This window comes from Nestor notabilis, unplaced genomic scaffold (assembly GCF_000696875.1).
Source record: "Nestor notabilis isolate BGI_N333 unplaced genomic scaffold, ASM69687v1 scaffold5840, whole genome shotgun sequence".
Classification (NCBI taxonomy): domain Eukaryota; kingdom Metazoa; phylum Chordata; class Aves; order Psittaciformes; family Psittacidae; genus Nestor; species Nestor notabilis.
This window is the reverse complement of record NW_009909588.1, coordinates 29,307-51,066: the sequence shown is the minus strand read 5'-3', so window position 1 is coordinate 51,066 and position 21,760 is coordinate 29,307. Positions and strand designations below refer to the sequence as shown.

At 38.8% G+C, this 21,760-nt stretch overlaps 1 protein-coding gene across 1 annotated transcript; it reads right to left on the bottom strand.

Annotated features, from left to right (window-relative positions):
* Positions 1-12,728: 12,728 nt before the first annotated feature.
* LOC104402985 (parvalbumin, thymic-like) lies at positions 12,729-17,394 on the bottom strand. Its single transcript, XM_010011031.1, has 5 exons — positions 17,357-17,394; positions 15,527-15,594; positions 14,594-14,726; positions 14,216-14,325; positions 12,729-12,921 (listed from the first exon to the last, which is right to left on the bottom strand). The coding sequence occupies exons 2-5, from the start codon at positions 15,585-15,587 to the stop codon at positions 12,896-12,898; spliced, it is 330 nt and encodes a 109-aa protein (XP_010009333.1). The 5' UTR covers positions 15,588-15,594; positions 17,357-17,394; the 3' UTR covers positions 12,729-12,895.
* Between the last annotated feature and the right edge of the window lie 4,366 nt (positions 17,395-21,760).

Below are 21,760 nucleotides of genomic sequence, written 5' to 3'. Positions count from 1 at the left end.
CTACGCATATAAACCAACTGTTTTCAAATCAAGTACTGTTCACTTCTCTAATAAGCAGAGGATAGTTGTGTTTTGGTAAATAGTTGTTAGGTTGTGGACTAGTCTTTCACTCTTTGTGTTCTGTTTGGTATAGAGTACAGAGTTAATTAGCAATGGCAATCAACCAAAGACGTCAAGCAAAAGCAAAGGAAACATCAGCATTTGTCTCAGGTGAGATCAGAGGAGAGGTGTTAACCTGAGACCAACTACAACATTGTAAAGAGGCACTGTAGCAACTGTTGTGAAACCCACACAACTCCCATCTTTCAGTCCTGGTTGTGCTAGGGCCAGAATGATTTTATCATGATCCTGGATAACAGATTCTGTCTTTGCAATGAGTTTGGAAGAAACTAAAATAGATACTCAGTAACCTGTATCACTGATCATTAATGTTGATGTCTCAATGGTGATGGCAGAGAATCTTAGTGTGAATATAACTGTCATAATTGAAAAGTGCCTTTACAACAAAATGAGTTCTATCCTGCCACTTCAAGTTGTCTCTTAAGATACACGCTTTAATCATAAAGAAATAATTACAGAATCCAATTTGAATGGTTGCTTGGGCCATAATATTTTACCATATGAAACAGAGAAGTTTAAGAACATGGTTTAATGTTTGATTTTTTTGGTATTGTGCATTATTACAATGAAGGATGAAATCCAGGCCTTGGAAGCCTCAGTGACAAAGCTTTCTTTCCTTGCAGCAAGTAGAGGACATTACCCAGAGCGCTGAGCAGAGATCTGGACTGTAGAATCCATACTGCAGCACTGTGAGTCTGGAGCTAAACAAAGACAGGTACTTCTCTCGTGTTAGGAGAAATGTCTTGTGTACTTTTCCCACTTTAAATTATGTCCTTAGTATTCTGTGTAAATGAGATTGATTTCTATTTGAAAATGACAGCAGAATAGACTAACATAAATGATTAATAGCATAACTAATTCACAGAGCTTGGTCTGATCAGGGTATTTTTTCACTTAAAAGGCTGTCCTGGAAGATCTCTGCTAGCATTTGATATGCTGTCTGCTGTCTTTAACTGCACTTGCAAGTGCTTCTGTGACTCAGTAACACAATTTTTTATCTCTGACCCTAAATGTAATTGTCTAAGATATTTATGTCTGCTGTCAGCATTACAGACTGTGTCAGATGGATTGATCTTTAAAAGTCTAAATTGTTCAGGTTTTCTGTGTGTTTTAAGAATAACTGTGCCCTAAAGTTGGAGGCTGTGCAATAATCTGAATGCTGCCTTTTGTGACATGTAAAAGATACGTAAAGTGGTACTATACTGTTACCAAAGGCTTTTTGCGTATAGCTGTATTTCACTGTGACCCAAAGTGTAAGAAACCATGGTAAAATAAGGCAAATAGGAAGAGCTGGAACCACTTCACTGCCTGTCCTAATTGATGGCAGTGGGATTTCTGCCATTAATTTCAGCAGTAGGAGGATGTGTAACCCTTAGTGAGGTCTAAGGTAAAAATACTCTATAATTAGAGTTAACCTTATCAGAAGTAATCATCAAAAGTCACTTGTTTAACAGAAATGGCCTTCTAAATAAAGGACAAGCAGGTGTCTAGATTCAAACAAGCACTTAATACACATGCATAAAGCATGTGACAAAATTCTGTTGACAAAAGGCAATCACATACGTAGGGACTCTGGCAGAAAGGGCTGGATAGACACATTTGCAGAATACAGGCCATGGTCTCAGACCTCCAAATGTACGATTCCAGAAGAGTGTTTTTTACTTTAAGGGAGCTGTGTACGAATGTATGTTTATGATCATGCAGCAGTCTTTCCAGCTGTGCCCTTATAGGCACAATTTGAAGAGCTTTCTTAAAGCACATGATAAACAGTTCCAGAAATTTCACAGTATCTGACAGCCTGGGTGAGTGAGAGACAGAGAGGAAAAGAAAGAAAGAAAGAAAGTCTATTCATGTAGACAGAGAACAGCGTTTTCTCCACCAGTCTGCTTAGTATACTGAAAGAAGAAAAGGTCTAAAACCAACTCTAGTCACAAGGTCTTCTTAACTTTCTGGAGTGATCACTGAAGCTGATATCAGACTTACCTTGTCATTAATTTTTTACTGTTCTTAATGGAATGGTAAGTGGTGAAATTGTCTTAGATTTGTAGGCCTAGCAGGCTAATCAGTGTGGGAGTAAATGTGGGTAAGTAAAGGAGCTGCCTGCTAACTCAACAGTTACCTGAGCTGTCTGCACCTTTCTAACTTGTTTAGCTATTAATATTGGTATGATGCTTGAAGATCTTCAGGTGACACATATTACCTAGTGAAAATATAAAACATGGTATCAGCTGAGATACATCAGCATTTTCTGACAATAATGAGAGCTTTTAGCCCTGCAGTCAGACTGCAGTTACTAATTCCTCTAATTTTCCTTTGTTTATTGCTCTCCTGAGATGACACTGAAATCATAAATGTGAAAAAATGGGTGATTCTTTTTTCATTGTTAAGGAAAATTCTGCAATATCAGGGCTAATTCATTAGAGTTAGTGGAAATATATTTTGGACTAATGTATAAGGCATGAACATATAATTGAGTATTCATTGAAGTTCTATAGATTTCCCCCAACATTGTATTGATGTTTCCTTCCTTCTCCATAATGTCTTTTCATAAATGTGTTATGCATCAGAACCACTATAGCATTTCCAGATACTTTTGAAATGAAGATTTTTGATCTGCAAATACTGAAACATCTTCCTCAATAGCTTCAATGACTACAGTACAAGACAGCTGTACAGGTTTTAAGATTAATGCCCAAGAACAAACTTTTCAGGAGTTGAACTTTTTTGAAAAGAGTACATAGGAGGAACTATCAAGTTGGAAGTATAATGTTCTGCATGGTTAAAGCCATCTAGATTTTTTTAAAAGGCTGTTTGGATGTCTATTTTTATCACATATGTAAGCCAAAACCCCCCATACACTGTAGTTTCTAGTTTAGGTACTTTTAGCAATTAGTTCATTTTTGTAATCTAACACGATTGCTCTGTTTGTATCATGTCAAAACTGCAAAGACATCATCATGCTCTTACTTTTCAACCAGAACCCTAACTTAGTGCACAAGCTGGATGAACTTTAGTTAATGAGCAACCGTTCAGAGTTTTGCATTCTCGTCATTCCGAATTTCCAGTTTACTGTTTTAATCTGTAAAGAAAACAAGATTAATTTCTTAGCAATTTTTTAAATGGTGCTCTTATTCATTATACTTACCTCACAAACATTTGTGCATTTATTTTTACAGCTCTGTGACATGTGGGCATTAAGTTATCCTCACTTTTGAGATGGAGAAAAGCAATAGGACTTTGATTATTGGGGCAACATGCCACAGTTTGCCATTATGAAGCACCAGGGACTTGATTTTTCAAAGCGCTTTTCACTTAGTTATATCCAAAACACAGCTTCCTTTGCCTTCAGTTACATCTGTGTGGGTTGTAAACCCACACCTTTCTAATTAGGCTTCCATACAAAATAAACAACTTTGGATTATGGTAACAATTAATACTCTTTACATTGATCTTGCAAGAAAATAGCATGGGTATGATTAATGGGTACTGAATCTCTTTTCTGGATCTCCGTGTGCAGACCTTCGGGTCTCATACCAACCAAAGAGGGGTAGGGCTTCTGATTCCTACCCATGTGCAGGTAGAACCATGTCTTGCTCCTTTGTATCTCTATGCCATGGTGTGGCACTTGCTAAATATAGCTGGTATGCTGGGTATTTAGTGCCATATGGATGGCATTAAAGGCATTCAGTGTGCAAAGTGGATCCAACAAAAAGTATTTATTTCTGAACTGAAAACTAGCACCACAGATCTTTCCTGAGACCTGCATCCTGCTCCCACAGTCTGGAAAACAAAATGTTAGCATTCTGTGTTCAGAGATGATTTGATTTAGCAAAACTGAGTCATCCACAGAAGTGGGCAGGTGGGGTACTAGAAGTGTTCTGACTTGAATTAATTCAAGCAGACAGAATGTAGTTTTAACTTCTTGTAAGTGAAGCAATGGTGCCATCAGGTGGGCAGGAAGGTGATTCCTTGGAGAATTCTGAATGTATGGCTATTTCAGTATTCGAGGTTCATCTTGGATCTAGTTAATCTTATATTAAAACTGACAGCTTAATTAGTGCTAGGTCCTGCCATATAATTAGTGTATGAAACATAATCAGTTACATAAAGAACGACATAAAACCATTTGGAGCATTAAATATACCTCTTAGTTAAATACCACTGCTACCACTCACCATAACCAGGTTTTACACCTGGACATTTTACTAATTTTAGGTTTTTATAACAGGTGCTATCTATTTATGCAAATATTGAAAATTAAATGGCCACAGAGATGCTTCTAATTTCACCTTCTCTTAATATTTTTGCTTTTATCTTTAATGCTCCAAATTTAGATGAGCAGAATGGATTCCAATTCGGTCTCCCAGTGGGAATGTGGTGTAAGTACTGCTTACACTACATTCAAATATTCTTCAAATGTTTTCATTTGCACTGGTTCAAATGTTTTCCAGCAATATGAAATCACTTGCCAGCAATTGTTAACGGGTACAAAATGTGTAAATAAATAGTAGGTTTGCAATAGGAAGGATTGTTCATTGCACGGGTAACTTAGTCTTTATCTTGACTGCTTGTTAAAATTTGACCAGAGCTTGAAACTCTATGAAAGAAAAGAATAATAAAAAGGGATCACACTATGTAATTGCACAGAAAAAAAGTACTTAATTTTTACAGTTAAATGGGAAACTAATGATACTCCCTCTGATAATCATTCCTTAAAAGTAGCACATTGTATACTCATAACAATAGATACTTAAGACAAAGGAAGTGTTGCATTTAAGAGTCACATTGTACCATAATTCAATAGTAAAATGCAGAGAAATTATATACTCAAATCTTATAAACATATCAATTTAGGTTCCAGTCCCCAAAAAATCTCTGTAGATGAAAAAAAGGACTGACCATCTGTAGCCAAGGGCAGCATATAGACCAGCTTCTGTGTTAGATCCTCTCTACAATACTGAGCAGATCTGAGCATCTCAGAATCAGATCCATAACCACCAGTGTATGGAGTAGGGCAGCTGCCCAGAGCTAACCAGTAGGAAGTCTCAGGGACAGGTATTATTCTGTTCGATCAAGGCGGTCTTAACCATCACTCCAATTTTACCATCTCCATCACTATCACCTGCTGCCAGGAATGCACCAGTCAAAGCTCTGGCACTGGCTGAGAAATTCCACAGTAAGCACCTGTTAAGGGTGAGAGGACAAATGAGTGAGACATACTTGGTACTGAAAGCATTTAGAGTTTGGTATTGGTAATAGCTGTAAAATTCCAAGCCTGACTCAATTATTGAGACTATTTCTAAAGCTCTTTGTAAATAATTTTGCATTGAATGGCAAAACTTCCTCTAACTTCAGTGAGAATAATGGTGACTAAGTAAAAGGATGTTGCATGACAACACATAAAAATTCTTTTTGTTTCATTAGATTAAAAAGGCAAAATTAAAACTGACCCCGTAGTGGCAAGACTCATTTTTCCCTGCTGTGTCATCTTTGCTCCTAAGATGTAGACTTAAGAGAGGCAAGAATTTTTCTAACCTTACTTTTTAACTTCAATCAGATAAATATGATCTGGAAGATAGAATTCATGTGATAGAAAGATGAGAGAAAAATAGCCCTTTGAATTCAGTCTAGTAAAAAGTCATGCAATAATAAAAATCAAACTCCAGCAGAACTGCTATTTTTATCTTCACAGTCTGTCAGTTATCCCTACATGAAACGAGTATTTTCAGTGCTATCGGAGCATTTAATTGTGATTCAGCCTTTTCTTTGTTATTTGTCTTGCTCCTTCAGCACACAGTTGTCTCTCATCCAAAGAGACAGAATTCTTATAGATCTTGCTCTATCAGCCTTTGATGCTGCCCCATGAGGGCAGCCAGGTTTGATTACTGGGGCAGTTGCAACCTAGGTCCCAGGGCAAACCAGGACAGCTGCCCTGCAGGAGCAGACAGTTCCATCCTTCAGATATGTGTAGTGCATCTGGCTTGCTATTTTCTCTAGTAAAATTTTCAGGTGCACAAGCAAAGGACAAAACCGAACATGCTGGTTGATGAGAAGCTCAACATGAGCTGGTTTTCAGCTCTTGGGCCCTCAACATAAGAAGGATGTGGAGCTGCTCAAGTGAGTCCAGAGGAGGCCTGGATCAGAGGCTTGGAGCAGCTCTCCTATGAAGACAGGCTGAGAGAGTTGGGGTTGTTCAGCCTGGAAAAGAGAAGGCTCAGGGGAGACCTTAGAGCAGCTTCCAGTGCCTAATGGGGCTGAGAAGAAAGTTGGAGAGGGACTGTTACTGTTTCCAAGGGCAATTAGTGATAGGACAAGGGGTGATGGCTTTAAACTGAAAGAAGGTAGATTTAGATTAGATATTAGGAAAAATTTCTTCCCTGTGAGCGTGCTGAGACACTGGCACAGGTTGCCCAGAGAAGCTGTGGCTGCCTCATCCCTGGCATTGTTCAAGGCCAGGCTGGACGGGGCTTAGAGCAACCTGGTCTAGTGGAAAGTGTCCCTGCCCATGGCAGGGAGGTTGTAACTAGATAGTCTTCAAGGTCCCTTCCAACCCAAACCATTCTGTAATTCACAGAACTGCACAGCATTTGGAGATCTTTGGTTATTTCCATCCTTTTTTTGTGTGGATTATTGTGATGGTTTCAAAAGCCTCAGTGTTTCCTTAGTTTTCCCCAAGCCAAAGACAGAAAAAACTGTAAGGTAAAAGATTTGCAGAGTCCTCTTGGCTTACTTATTGTTCAAATGACAGAGATAATGACTTATGTAGACCTTAGTTAAGTCCTCTCAACCTTTTCCAGAACTAGAGCCATGTGATGGCTTAGATACCCTAGGGGATAAATTACTGTGGCTGACAAGACCTACTAGCTTATCAGATTGATATTTATATCCCAAAAGAATGTGCATGGTGGTTCAGACAGTATATAAGGCTTAGAACAAAGTAAATCCTTTCAGCTTGCATCTGGTTTTAGTCCGATGAGTGACTTTTGATCTGTTAATGAAAAAATATTTATTTTTTTTTTAATTGCTTAGTGATAGCAAAAAAAGACATCTTCATGGTAGACTTTGCCTATTGAGGGCCCAATCCTGATAGGAATTATCTATGAAACTCCTGCAATTGCCCTAATATTCTTCAAATAATACTGATACGTTTGTAGTAGATGCATGTGACAAGTAGAATCTCACAGATGACACTTTCAGTTTTATATCAGCCCAAAGTATTTTCAATAAGCTGACATATAAGCTTTGGTTACCCAATTACTGAAATATGTACGTTAGACTATGAAAGTCTACTATTTGAAGACATTTGCTCAGTATTAATTAACTGCATGGTGCGTAGTTTAAATCACCATAATAAATGTGTCCATTCATAGAATGAATGTTGTCAGTTGTTCAGCAGCACGCAGGAGTATGCGTCAGTTAATGGTGAGGAGTGAAAATGAGCAGTGAAAGTGGTGATATTTGGTTTTTTCTTTCTGTACTGAAAACAAATTCCTGTAAGGATTCAGACAGTAGCTAAGCTCAAGCTGCAGCTTTTCTCTCACTGGTTATTGATGGGATCCTCCACTTGGCTATCTCATGAGATCGGTTGAAACATACTGACCCAGAGAATGGCTGAAATTGTCCAGTGATGTAAAAAGCCATTGGGAGAACATTTCACATGGACACACATAAACGTGCATAGAGAATCATTGTAGATTTAAATATTTGAGTAATGCCATTGCATTTAAAATAAAGCCTAACACTTGGTCAATCTGACATTAGGCTGTTGTCTTTTCCTTCTAAAACAGTATAGATGAAAATGCAGATAAAACCTCATCTTGCACATCTTAGTTTCCTTTGATTATTTCTTCAAGAGAAGAATGCTTCAGGAGACATACTAACAGTATTATTCTAAACCTATGCTGGGTGAAAAATGGAACATTCCGAAAGCAAAGTTTTTTGGCCTATATATATAAGACCAACTGAGCAAGTCACTTTTAAAGTATTTTATTTTATCCTTGTGGATATGTAAGCTAAACGATCCAGTCTTTCCATTTGGGAATCTAGCTTTGTCTTTGCTTCAGATTCCTAGGAAATAATGGACAGCATGGCTTGGGATCAGAGAGGATCTGATGATTGTGGCAGAATTAATCTACATTCAAGAAATAATCTTTGTGAGAAGACCACATTGCGATTACAAAGGATTCATCGAGAAAGTTTTTGAGTATTTCTGTAGCAAAGCAGAGCTTGCCTGTAGAGGGCACCAAAGACAGTCAAGTCCAGCTGCGAAATCTCTCCGGGACTACTTGGGGTGAGAGAAAACCTAGGAATTGAGGGTGAGAACAGGTTAGAATGTGGGTGTTCATAGCAAGGAAGAGAAGAAGGAGGAACAAGAGAATAAAAGAAGTCTAGTCTACCATATTACTCGAAAGGCTGGAATAGAAACAGGCTAAATGGAAAACTGAAAGAATTCCAGATGACTTTTCCTTTAATGATGGTTAGGAAGAACAGGTTATTTTGTCTGTCTAACAAAACCAGGTTGTACTGTGTTTATTTTTATGCTGGCTAAATATTAGAGTCTGTTGGGGAGATCTTTGCAAATATATGATCAGTGTCTTCTGGAAGCTTGTTTGTTAAACCAGAAAGTATCTAGTTTTAGTAGATCAGTAAATATTAATCAGTACCAGGTGATTAATATTCAGTTGTGATGAAACTGATGGGATTACATTTGAGTCAAGTAGTTGCATATTCTACTGTGACATAAGTTTCCCTTTGAACTCCAGGTCAATGATATCTTAGTAACTGCAGGGGAAGGCATTGTCAAGGGGCACCTTCTTTTCATATTGTAACCCATGTGGTGATCTGATTTTCTTTTCTGGACCTTGACACACAAAACCCCTGATTTTCTTGTATACATGAGTGTAAAACATGCTGAAAAGCAAATCAAGAGTTAGGGAGCAGCTGTATCCCAACTGTTAGATAGTGTGCTCTGTAGGCCTGTGGTACAGAGAGTGTAGCAGAAGATCCATACAAATATAATGGTATCTTTCTGTGCTTGAACACAAAAGTAGTATGGAAATCAAGTTTCGTAAAATGTCAACACTTTAAATTAGTTCATATTTCACAGCATCTGCTTATTAATATATTTTAAAATATATGAACAATTAAGCTTGAAAATGTTAGGTACATGTTTGGTCAGGGATTTAATCAAGATGTATCTATTTCAGTAACCCATTCCAGGAAATTAATCCAGCCTTGGCTCCCTCTGCCTGCAGTGTTTTTGTGAAGAGCTCCAAGCACCTCTGATGATGCTGCATCAAAGATTTTCCACATGGGCTGGCTGCTAACTCAAAGAAGAAACTTTACCAGTCTATGTATGCCATGAATGTTCTGACATCCCCTTGCCCTTCTTGTTCTCTCTTACTTGTTAGAAGATGACTGTGAGACTCCAAACAGTTGGAGAGCTGAAATTGAATCTGAAGTTTACGAATGGCACTAGGTTAGGATTTCCAAAGGAACATGATGTTAGGAGACAGCCAGCTTCCACTAAATACCAGGAGATTTTATCTTATGCTTGACTCTGCTGCTTTATCAGCATAACCCAAAATTTTGGTTTAAGAGAGATGATGGATTCAGTGGCTAGAGCACCAAGGTTTGGGATATTTGGTTCAACACCCAGGCCCTTGATGTCTTTTTTCTAAGAGCTTGTATAGGACAAGCAATTTCTTTGTGTTTAGTTGCCACTTGAAGACATCATAGTACATCTTTATTCCACAAGAAGTATTGGGAGGATTAGAGATTGAACTGCTCATACAGGGTAATGAGGGGACTTAGGTGTGTCTGAGAACTCGCAGTCTCTGGGCTTAATGGAACCCAGATCTTCTGCTCACATTTTGCGTTGCTCTTTAATTGTCATAAGTAAAGGTAATACATATAAACAATATTTCCTTTATCCTAGGGATTATGAAGCAGTATTATACTGAATATTATACTGATTAGTACAGTCTTAACTCTAAACCTGAGAACAGGTTATCAGTGGATAATACAGGATGTTGTTAGATACTTTCTGACACAATTTGGTTTTTAACTGTGTGCTTAGTGGTGTCTTATTTGTGTACTTCATTCATAAAAGCTTGGTGCAGAGGATTTAATCCTTACTTATTAGATTCCCCAGAGAGGTTATAGAACCTCCATCCTCGAAGATACTCAAACTCATCTTAGAGGAATGTGTCCTAAATTGGCCTTCTGAGGAAGCGATTGGACCAGATACCTCCAGAGATCCTTTCCAACATGAATTATTCTGTGGTTCTATACACTGATGTGGTAATACTGTGATATCACCATTTGTGAATTTACTACTTCAAGTGGCATCCTGCAGTCAGAGGTTTTCTCTAGTGCAAAGACATTGGTCAAGTTCAAGTGAGAACACTCCGTGCTATTCCCTAAGAAAATTGAAGGCTGCCACTAGCTGAATTTAAACTTTCTGAAATGAACCTTAGAAGAAAACTTTACATTTTTGGAGTTTGGTTTTTTTTAGGTGGAAAACTCTTTTAGTTTGTTTAGCTCTACAGATGTGGATTCTAGTGTCAACAGAAGACTTAACAGGGACTAGGCGTTGTTTTTACTAAACAGTCTATGGGCTTTTTTGAACTTGGGGACTTTTTGGAGTTTTACTGTAATTCCTTCTAATGAAATGGGTGGGTGGTTTTAGTAAGATTTAAAACTCATCTTCTTGCCATGAGTTACTGTTTAAGAAGAACAAATTTTCTCATGAATAAAATTCTCTTTTAAGTTTTACATAAAGTTTTACATAAAGTTTTAACATACACAAGAATTGCCAGATTCTCAGAAGTACTCAATTTCCCCTCGTGGCAACAGAAGACACTGATGTGCAGTTGTTTAGCATCTCTGAAATACAGGATAGGCCACTATGTAGTCTTGCATTTCTTGCATTCCACATAAGACTTTCAGATGTGCAAGGAATGCAGCATCAGGTCTGTCACTTATGGTACTGTGTGTGCCATCTGCTTGTGAACTAGTGACATGGTATTTTAGTGATTAGCAGTGTGAAGAGTTGATGTATACATTACATCTATCTGTTGCTGCAGATCTGGATTGCTCTGGGTTTTTTTCTTCAGCAGATATGAAAATGAATAAGGTAAAAGGAATCAACAGTCTCATCATTATGCAAAATATTTCAGTGCTGCAATTAACAGCAGCTATAATTTAAGCCTAGATTTAACATCAAAGGTAGTGAGGACAGAATTAGGATTTATATTCATTTTAATTCAGCCAAGGCTTCAGTGAGTCTGATAGCTAGAATTCCTCTTTTGCATTAGCTGTCTTAAATCTGCTGAACAGCTCCCTTCCTGCCTGGGTCTGAGTGAGCTGTACTTGCCTCACATAATCATCTTGCAATTCATGGAAATGCCAACACTGAATGTTACATAAAAGTTCCAGAAGGCTTTGTTTCTGCTCTCCTTCAAAACAGCTGCCAAATTATGTTACAATTATCATCCAGTTTCAGCAGGGAGCATTAAAATGACAGTCTACTTGTGAGCTGGAACCATACCATGATAGATGGGAAAAGAGACAACTAAATGTTGGTGGGGAAATTTCCAACCCACTCAGCCAGAAACACACAACATCTACTTAATCTATTGAGCTCTGCATTTAAACATGAACATTATTTACTTTGTCCGTTAATGAAGACAATGTTATAACTGGCTCTAAATCCTGTAAGACACTTATCAAAGGAAAGACTAGTTCTTAGTAATTTTCACACTGAAGAAAAATGCTAATATTATGGATTGTATAGGTGATTATTCATATAATAAATGAAAGAATTGAGTAATGGCCATTATTCAGCTATGTAACAGAGCTTTAAGATAATCCAAACAGCAAGACTGGCTGTTGTTTCATCTGCAGGAAACAGAGAAATTCACAAATGTGGCAAAGTACTATTGTTTCATACATACTAAGAGATAATAAGCAACATCTTCATGATTCACAGAAAAACCTCCAGACCTGTGGCCCATGTCAGGCGACTGTGACTTAAGACAGTGCCAGAGTTAGGATTAGACCCTTCTCCTCTATCTAGCAGCTGCCTTAGATTTCACGAAAGATAAATCTTCTTAAGGGAGAGTGACATTTTAGGCCATAAACACTTTCTGATGATACATGCTGTAGTCTAGTACTTAACTTTTGTAAAATTACCCAGAAACACATTCCATGTTTCAAGCTATGTGGCAGCTCCTCTTAATTTTTTTCTCAGATTCTCAGGGTTGGGTCTTAATATGCATTAGCTTTAGCTATCTTGTTAGCATCACTTTTCCTTAAGGATCAGAGAAATAAGTAGAAATAAAACTCAGTGAAATCACTACAATTAAGCCTTAAAAGATGACGTATTGTTTAAGATCGTCAGAACTGTGTCTGGTGAGTCAGCATAGTCAAGTATGAGGATGGAAACCTAAACAAAATTTTAAAAGCAGCTTTCCCCTCCCCCAAGTTGTTTGTTTTGTTTTATTTTTTTTCCTTCCCATTTTCCAGCCACAATTTCAACATTATGAGTGGATGAAAATCACAAAGTGCTTTCTTTACAAAGGAAATGTAACAATATCACATGACCCAAACATCTGTACACTGCAAGATTTCTCAGCAATCTGGTGTGTGAACCTGGGGGGTTGTTAATGCCTGAAACAATATAAAAATGTACAAACACATGCTGAGTGCGAAGTGCTTGTTGGACGAGGTAATTGGAAGAGTCAGTCCAAGGTTGCCTTTGGTCTGATGCTGTTTATGCCTTCACCATAGCCTGGAATTCTGTCAAGGAAGAAAATGAGAAAGGCAGGGAGGAAAACTAGATGAAAGTGGTTTTTAACATCTTTAGAAAGGATAGATAAAAATGACTTAAACTCCTAGCCATGGAGGGCTCCCAAAGTTATTATAACACTGCACAAGCTACTGCTAAACTGAGATTCTGGGGGCGTAACAGATTTTTCAGTCCGTAAAAAGAGTAACTGCAGCGAGGAGGAGTGAGTCTGTAAATCCGTATTTGTGGGAAATCCTGAGTTAAAGGTAAACTGTCTTTAACCCATTAAAAACTCTGATAATAGCCAAGGAAGCAAAGAGTGAATTAGGTTGAACCTGTAGTTTTCAGTAGGAGGGATTTTTTGCCTTTGTTATTCCAAAGAAAAATATCTGTAGTGATGTAATTTCAGAATGGGGGATGCAATGGTTAAGGGCTAAGATCTGCATAATATAATGCCCTATTTAGGGCTGATAAACAGAAGCTGTAAAAGCTGCTGCTAAAGCAAATTCCTCTAACAGTGTATCTCTCTCTCCTCCCAAACTCTGGCTAAGATTAGCACGTGTGTCTGTTAGAGTTATTGCCACCTGTCCTAGTTCAGCTGAGACAGCCCTGTTTTCAGTGACTTCATGTCTAATATATAATGCATAATGTCCTATTTTCCTTTGCAGCAATTTCTAAAAGAAATAGCCTGGGCAGTTCACATCATCTCTGTGAGGTTTTCTTTAGGAATTTGATTTAGTTTTTCATAGAAGGACTGCCTGGTGAAACTTGCACTGATCAGATCATTCTCCAGCACAAAATTCTGTGCTGCATTGCAGCAGTTCTAGCCTTGAAAAACAATACCAGTTTACTTTTACATTCCTGAATTAAACAACTCTGTAGCATAAGCCAATGGTTGATAGTGGTAAATGAAGAAAGAAGTTTATGTAGGTGGAAATGTGTTTAAAAATGGAAGTGTCATGTGGCCAGAAGTGCAGAGCCAAAATGGAAATTCAAAGGTGTTCAGGATGCTTTAAAAATCTGGCACACTGAGTCTATGAATCAGACACACGGCAGAATAAAACCCAAAGCTGATATTATGGATTGGAGGGATAGGCTCTACATTGGGCCTAAATATGCTGTTGCTGCAAGAGAAACCAAACAGGGATAAAGCTATGAAAATAAAGGAGTATTCAATAGTATAAAAATTGTGACAGAAAGTACCAGGCCAAAGTGCTTGGATGTATTCTTCATGCCACCATTTAAATGAAGCCCTAAATGAATGCGTTTTAAGCCACAAATTTTATGGATTTCTGAAAGTCTTACCTTCCATTCCAATTTTGCCATCACCATCAGAGTCACCTGCAGTCATGAAGTCCTTGATCTCCGTGGGGGTGAGGGCCCTGGCACTTGAAGAGAAATTCTTCAGAAACATGCTGAAATAGAACAGGGCAGAGTGCTGTGCTTGAGAATTAGTCTCCAGCATGTCCTTGGTACATGGGTATTTCTGGGTTTTTTAACTCATGCCAAAAAACTCATAAGGCAATGCCTGCTCTTATTATCTGAGGAAATACAAGGAATTGTGACAAGGAAAGACAAGGAATTGAGTTTTCTTTTTAAAATAACAGCAAGTTTTTTCTAGGACAGCTAGCAAATTCAAAGGTTTACACTAGTTGAAGAAATATGCAGCTGTACAGTACTTACTGAAGCTCCTCTTCTTCAATGAAACCATTGTTGTCCTGATCAAGGATTGCAAAAACTTTCTTTATCTGATCAGGAGTTTTGCTGGATAAACCAATCATGGAGAAGAAAGACTTGTAGTTGAAGCTACCATCAGCTGGAAGAAACAGAAGTTTAGGTATTTTCCCTTGAAGCTGCTACTACAGTATATATTCCTTGAGAATATGTATGTCTCTTCTTAAGCATCAGCCTACTCCTCTTGCTCTTGTGTGCCAGTGTAGCAAAACAGAAGACACAGTGGGTAATTTCCCTTTCCAATCACTCTGTGCCCATGGTCATATATCCTTTTAGCTAGTTTGAAGTTTTCTGCTACAATGCACATTCTACTAAATCAGGGTTTATGCATTGTGTCACATGCAGTTAATAATAAATATTTAGAGGGTGCTACGGTGGCTGACAGACCTCTAATTCTTACTTCATTTCACTTAGTCCTTACTTTGGTGAAGAATTTGGTAGAAAAGTAGGTAATTCCCAGTCAAACTAGCTCTGAGCATTTGGAAAACTGGCTCGATCTCACCGAGGAACTCTTAAAGGGAAATGAGACTGGTCATTGCTTCACAAATGTCACTTCATTCTGCAAGCTGAGGCTTTTTTGACATTCTGAAGGAAAAGGCTAGCTATATAAATATAAATCTTTAAAGGTTTAAAAATTGTCAGAGTTCAGAGGTAAGCCAGCTCTAACTGAACCTGTGGCCCTTTAATTGCTGCTCTGTGTTTTGGGGCATGTTGTTACCCACCAAATAACCACTCGTGAGACTTTCTGAATTGAAGGGGCTGTACTGTAATGTAGGTAGAAAGAGATCTCACAGGGAAGGAATCTAAGGGGAAAATGATAGGCATGTCATCTTAAGACATAAAAATGATATGCATCTTCTGGCTGCAGAGACCATTCCTTACCCTGGCAGCTGGAGAGAGCGGATTCAATATCTTTAGCAGAAAGGATGTCAGTGATGGCCATTGTTGAACTGTAAAATAAATTAAATGTGAGCTACTTGGTCATTAAAATGACTTCTCTACCTCTTTCATGGCTCTATTTGAAGTTGCTGCTATGACAGTATATGATAGGGGAGACATTATTCATCTAATTGTAAGCAGAGCGTACTGGAACAGATGTCTGCAGCAGGTGCTTCCACTTAAAGCTAGGTAATGAGGGAGGAATTCTGCATGTGGGAGTGTGGGGCTTCAGGAAGATCTGATGCCTGCGCTGCACTGGGAGGGTGAGTTAAAGGTGTCTAGCACCACAAAACTTCATGACTTCTGTGTGGGTTTTCCTGGAGGTGGACTATTACTCGGTTAAAACCAGCATACGTAAAAAGATAAGGCTCAGTATGTCCCCTAGAACTATATCTGGAATAAATGTATTTGGAATCTAAAAAAACCCTAATGTTATTATCAATAAATGTATCGATCTTCTCAAAGAATGACAATATTTTAGAATAAGCAATAATAATTCTACCAATTTCAAGGAAATCTAGATTTGGAGAGTAAGTTCCTCCTCTGTTTAGTTGCAACAATAAATATAACAATACTAGAAATTTGGCTTGCTGGACTGCTGCGTCATTAAAAGACTACATTTGAAGATAGCTTAATAAAAAGCTTTCTTAAGTATGTTGTGGTGGCTTTTTTAATTGCATGTAGGTGGTAATCAACCAGATTTTTATCCAGATTTTGGCATTTCAGTATACTGATGTATTTAGAACAGAGGTATTGAGACTTAATATTTGTTCCTAGTAGAGTGGAAGAGGTGTTCACTGACACAGCAATATTTGATAAAAAATAACTCTTTCTCCCATTCAGCCACCAATACAGTGACAATAGTTTGCCACTGTAATATTTATTGCTTAGGAAAATGCTGGAGGCCTGACTTTTTAGTCCATTTATTAGAGTGAACACAGCATCAATGCATTTACAGTCTGGTAAACTGCACACACTACTGCAGGCTGGTTACAATTTACAACTGGTGACATTACTGTAAAGTAGCTTCATGTTAATGAAGGAAGGGGAACTGAGGCATAGGAAAGTTATTCTTGAAAGCCACAAGAAAAGAGAAATATTTTATCATGAATCCCTAATTGATCTTCAACAACATTATTCTTCCTGTCTAAGCATGGAAAGCAGCGTTCACAAAAAGGAAACCAATATTGGTAACCATTTATAGTTTATAAGATGGTTTGAGATCTAAGCACAGGTTTAAACTTTACCTAAAGTATGAAATGGCTGCCTCTGTACCTGTTGGTTTGCAGCAGAGGAATTTACCAATCCTTTTGGTCCCTTTCTTAATAGCACCCAAGGTGTAAGGAGACAATGGACAAATCCACATTGATGGCAATGGGTACATCTTCAGCTAAGGCAGAAGAGTTACTTTTGGTTTGCTAGCAATTATTTTGTGCCAGTAGCTTCTTGTGCAAAGTACTTCCCCCTGTCAGCACTAGTCAAGATAATCTGGAGCTCTGCCATTCACCTAATTCTCACTGCTGACAGGATTAAAAAGGGGGATGAGTTGAAGGAAAACCTAAAAAATGCAGCATTTTTCACAAGGGGCATCATTCCTGTCTTTTTCCATCCTGTGATCTGAATGCTGATTCTGTTCTATGTTACCTTGTAAAGGTACAACATAGAGGAAGCTGATACAAGAACAGGTATTTTAATTGCATAGGTGCTTTCCATTCAGGGAGCATTTTACTCTTGTGTTTCTTTTCCTGAAAGCAGAGGATCTAATCAGCTTACCTTTGTGGTCTTCTCGGCTGGGTAAGGAAGCAATCTAGTTGGGAGGAACGAACTTGCTGTGTGTCTCCAGCAGAGCTGAGCTTGCATATATATACTTTAAGTTGTATACCATATACAGATTTTAGATTTCAGCGTCACGAAGGGGGAATGGTGTCAAATGAACTTGCCTAACTAATCATCTTGCACTATTTTTAACTCAAGAGAATACATATGATATTTGCAAACGAAACAAGATAAGTGGCCAGATAGGCAAAAAGGACAGAGTCATGTTAAATTTCTTCTGATTTAAGCAGAAAATACCAACTTCTCCATATGAAGTAGGGCAGGAAAAAAAGTCCCACTATCTGATACGCTTGATCCCAGGAGTCAGATGAAATGAAACACTACCAACTTCTGAAGAGATGCCTTTAATGAATGTTTAAATGTGGTAAATTGTTATCTGCATACGCTACATGTGATAAAGTTTCATCATTAGAGCACTAAACAAAAAAAATATTAAAAATACCCTGGTCAAGTATTATTTGTGTAGCAAACCATTTAGGGAAGATTGTTGTGTTGCCCCCACGAAATGTCTTGTCTGTTGTTGTTTAGAAAAAAACCCCAACCCCAAACTACACTGTGAATTTGTTGCTACAGGAGGTAAAACTATATTATGTGAATCCACTGGAACAGTTGGTTGGGGAAGAGTATTTTGTCTGGTACATTTCCAGAGAAAATCTTACAATTCTGCAGGGTTCTGACATCCTGCTTAGTCACGTATGTGTGAAGCAAAGGGGTTGTGATCTGCCCAGCTGTCTCTGAGACAAAAGTCCCTGAGCCCTTCATGAAAGATCTTTGGTTTTAGATTTGAGAGAAAAATTTCAATAGCAGCATCACAGCAGGGAACAATATGTGAAGAGTGTCACTGCAGTTCTGTTGCTTACCTTCTGATTTCTTTTAGATAGATGATTATGTTTTCTAATTTTTTGGCCAGCGCTGTTTCCAAGTATTCCTTTGTGCTAGTTACTTCTTTTTTAAATAGCACAGAAACAATATGATCATCTCAGTTTTCTTTTGAGAACATCATAGCCTTTCTGGGTAAGTAGCCAGTCAGCTTGGATCTCACTTGTGGCTTGAGGCAGCAGAACAGTGAAAGACAAGTCATATTGATGACAGCACAAGATAGCATCATGGCCAGGGGTAGAAGATGGCAAGGGATGACAGTGCAATTGGCATCACAGCTTGAGGTGGTGGCACAGTAAGAGGTGACAGTACAGAGACTGTCTTAATGTGAGAGAGAGTATCAGGGCATTCATTTTTTTTCCCCCAAGCATTTCCCAATAAGATGGAAGGCAAACCTAGCCAAGTACTGAAGCCAGCTACTAATATATCATAGTGTGGGGCGGGAAAAAGTGGCAAATGGGACACCTACGAGACCTTAGTGCATCCAACACTGACAGCAGCTGACGAAAAAGCAACAAAAGACTATTTCAAAAGATAGTATGTGTGGAGGGGGTGCTATTTCACTTACTGTAAACATAAGAAAAATTATTGCTATAAGGTCTTTTCTCCTTTTACAAATTGTGCATGTCTGCCCTCCATGAAAAAGACTCAGATTAATTCTTGTGAGGGGAAGAACCACTGGCTGGGAATGGCTGTGGAAGATTGCAGCTTTCCCAGTTTTCTGAATGGGTTGTTGACCAGCTGACGCTGAAAAATTTCAAGAAGAATTTGATGGATAGATATTTAATACTGGCTCTTGTTGCCATTGGTGACATCTGGTAGAAGGGATACAAATATCACTTTCCCTCTCAAACTCTTCTAAGAAATGGCTTTTATTCTACATGGGGAAAAAAATCCTCTCCCTTGTGCACACACCATCCTTTTCTCCCCCTCCAATTCGGAAAATTGCCTACATAGTGCCAACAACTGATGTGAAGTAAGTAGGGCGTCCAACATAAAAACTGATGGCATGGTATGATCTAATGAAGCTAAGTTAAGAGGAAGGCCAGATTCTGCTGAAACTCTTGGACTGCAGGAGTCTGCATGGGAATTTGGTCTCTGGTGTCTGTTTCAGAGAATGCATTTGATTTTAGATGCAATGGCTTCTCATTTTGCCCAGAGCTAATTCCACATATGTTAACCCCTCGCCCCCACTCTTCCCTTTAAAAATAGCATTGATTGCTGTTATTTCCCTTAATGCCTGCGGACTGTTGCCATTAGTTTGAACTTCTGTATGTGAATCACGTAAGGATGCAGTCTTGAAAAGTGTGCTTTGTTTTCTAAGGGGCTTCAACAAGAGGATTCCTTTTGTTCTCTGAAATTGTAAGAATAAAGCATGAATGTCAAGTGATTTATGGCCTTAGTCTGTTGAGCTGCATTCAGAGTCCAGCAAATTTTGGAGTTGCTTTTGCAGTGGGATTGGAGGCACTAGAGATCCAGAACATGTGCACTGGCTGGCAGGATGAAATGCACAAGGATCATGTAACAACCAGCCTCCAACAACCATTTCTTTTCAAGCCCTACATTAGAGATTGCAAAAACATCTGTCTGGTCATTTTTACTTTCTTAAATCAAATATGGTTAGTAACTTTCCAGCTGCCATCCAACTTGGCAGGGAGAGGAACTAGGGAAGTCTTAAGAAGTAAGGAGAATATATCCCTTTCTGATTATCAGGTTACTACTAAAAGCAATTTTAAACCCTGGGACTTGAGCATTTCACTTTGCTTGAGTCTCGTTGCCTTTTAGAGGTCTCTCTAATGGAATGCTCCTTCTCTTGTTGTTTTATTCTGTCAGTTTTAATCTTAGCTCTTCTAACACCTGAAATTACCTCCCCAAGTTGAAAAGCTGTATTTGAGGTCTGTGATTGTTCTATAATATGTTCTTGTCATAAAATCATAGAGTAATAGAATTGTAGAATCAAAGAACCATAGACTGGTTTGGGTTGGAAGGGTCCTTAAAGACCATCTAATTCCAACCCCCTGCCATGGGCAGGGACACCTTCCACTAGACCTGGTTGCTCCAAGTCCCATCCAACCTGGCCTTGAACACTGCCAGGGATGGGGCAGCCACAGCTTCTCTGGGCAACCTATGCCAGTGTCTCAGCACCCTCACAAGGAAGAATTTTTTCCTAATATCTAATCTAAATCTACCTTCTTTCAGTTTAAAGCCATCACCCGTTGTCCTATCACTAATTGCCCTTGTAAACAGTAACAGTCCCTCTCCAGCTTTCTTCTCAGCCCCGTTAGGCACTGGAAGCTGCTCTAAGGTCTCCCCTGAGCCTTCTCTTTTCCAGGCTGAACAACCCCAACTCTCTCAGCCTGTCTCCAGAGCAGAGCTGCTCCAGCCTCCACAGCATCTCCATGGCCTCCTCTGGACTTGCTTCAGCAGGTACATGTCCCTCTTGTGTTGTTGCCCTTCAGAGCTGGACACAGGACTGCAGGTGGGGGCTCATGAGAGCGGAGCAGAAGGGACAAATCATCTCTCTCAACCTGCTGGCCATGCTCCTTTTGATGCAGCCCAGGACAGTTGGTTTCTGAGCTGCAAGAGCACACTGAAGTTGGCTCATGCTGAGCTTCTCATCAGCCAACACTCTGAAGTCTTTCTCCTTGGGGCTGCTCTCAAACCATTCTCCACCCAGCCTGTAACTGTGCTTGAGATTGCTCCAATTCAGGTGCAGGACCTTGCACTTCACCTTATTGAACTTCATGAGGTTTGCAGTGGCTCAACTGTCCAGCTTGTCACTGTCCCTCTGGATGACATCTCTTCTCTCCAGTGTGTCGACCGCACCACGCAGCTGGGTGTCGTTGGCAAACTTTCATTCTTTGAGTTCTGATGTGAATTGTGTGTGCAATAGAATAACAAAAATACACTAAAGAGTTGTGAATGCTTGCTTTAATTTAAATAAGTGTGATTTGCTGGCCTTGTATATGCCTGAACTTGTTTTCCCTGAAAGCTTATGATAGGGATATCCATAGTCACACGTCAAGGAATAGAAATATACACCTTATATGATGTGTTTAACCTATTGTTAAATGACATGTGAATAGTGAAAGTGGAATAGTCATTCAGCTTGTAATTTGCTTTGGGAATCTATGAGATGAAAGAAATTGTATGCATGTAATTTAGTGTAATTGTATTAATGTGACATGCTTCAGTCACTTGAGGAATGTAACCCTTAGAGTGATCTGGAGATACTTGTGACTGGTTTTAGGTTTATATTACTTAATCTAGTATCTGTAGACACCTCATAACTACCACCCAGTAAAATGGGTGGTAAATGGAAAATGCTAAAACAGTTGCTATGAGGTGAGGAAACTGTACATAGGAAATACACCAAATAAGCTCTTTTATTTTTGCAGACATGAATGAATCACAAAAATTAAGTAATATATTTTTCACCAGTCATTCTAGTGTCAAGTGCCT

What these genes read in the sequence shown, in the direction of transcription:
- LOC104402985 (XM_010011031.1), bottom strand. Translation starts at nt 15,587, where the DNA reads ATGGCCATCACTGACATCCTTTCTGCTAAAGATATTGAATCCGCTCTC. An exon ending in ATTGAAGAAGAGGAGCTTCA is followed by an intron (nt 14,326 to 14,593) that starts GTAAGTACTGTA and finishes GTTCTATTTCAG; the next exon opens with CATGTTTCTGAAGAATTTCT. An exon ending in TGGCAAAATTGGAATGGAAG is followed by an intron (nt 12,922 to 14,215) that starts GTAAGACTTTCA and finishes CTTCCTTGACAG; the next exon opens with AATTCCAGGCTATGGTGAAG.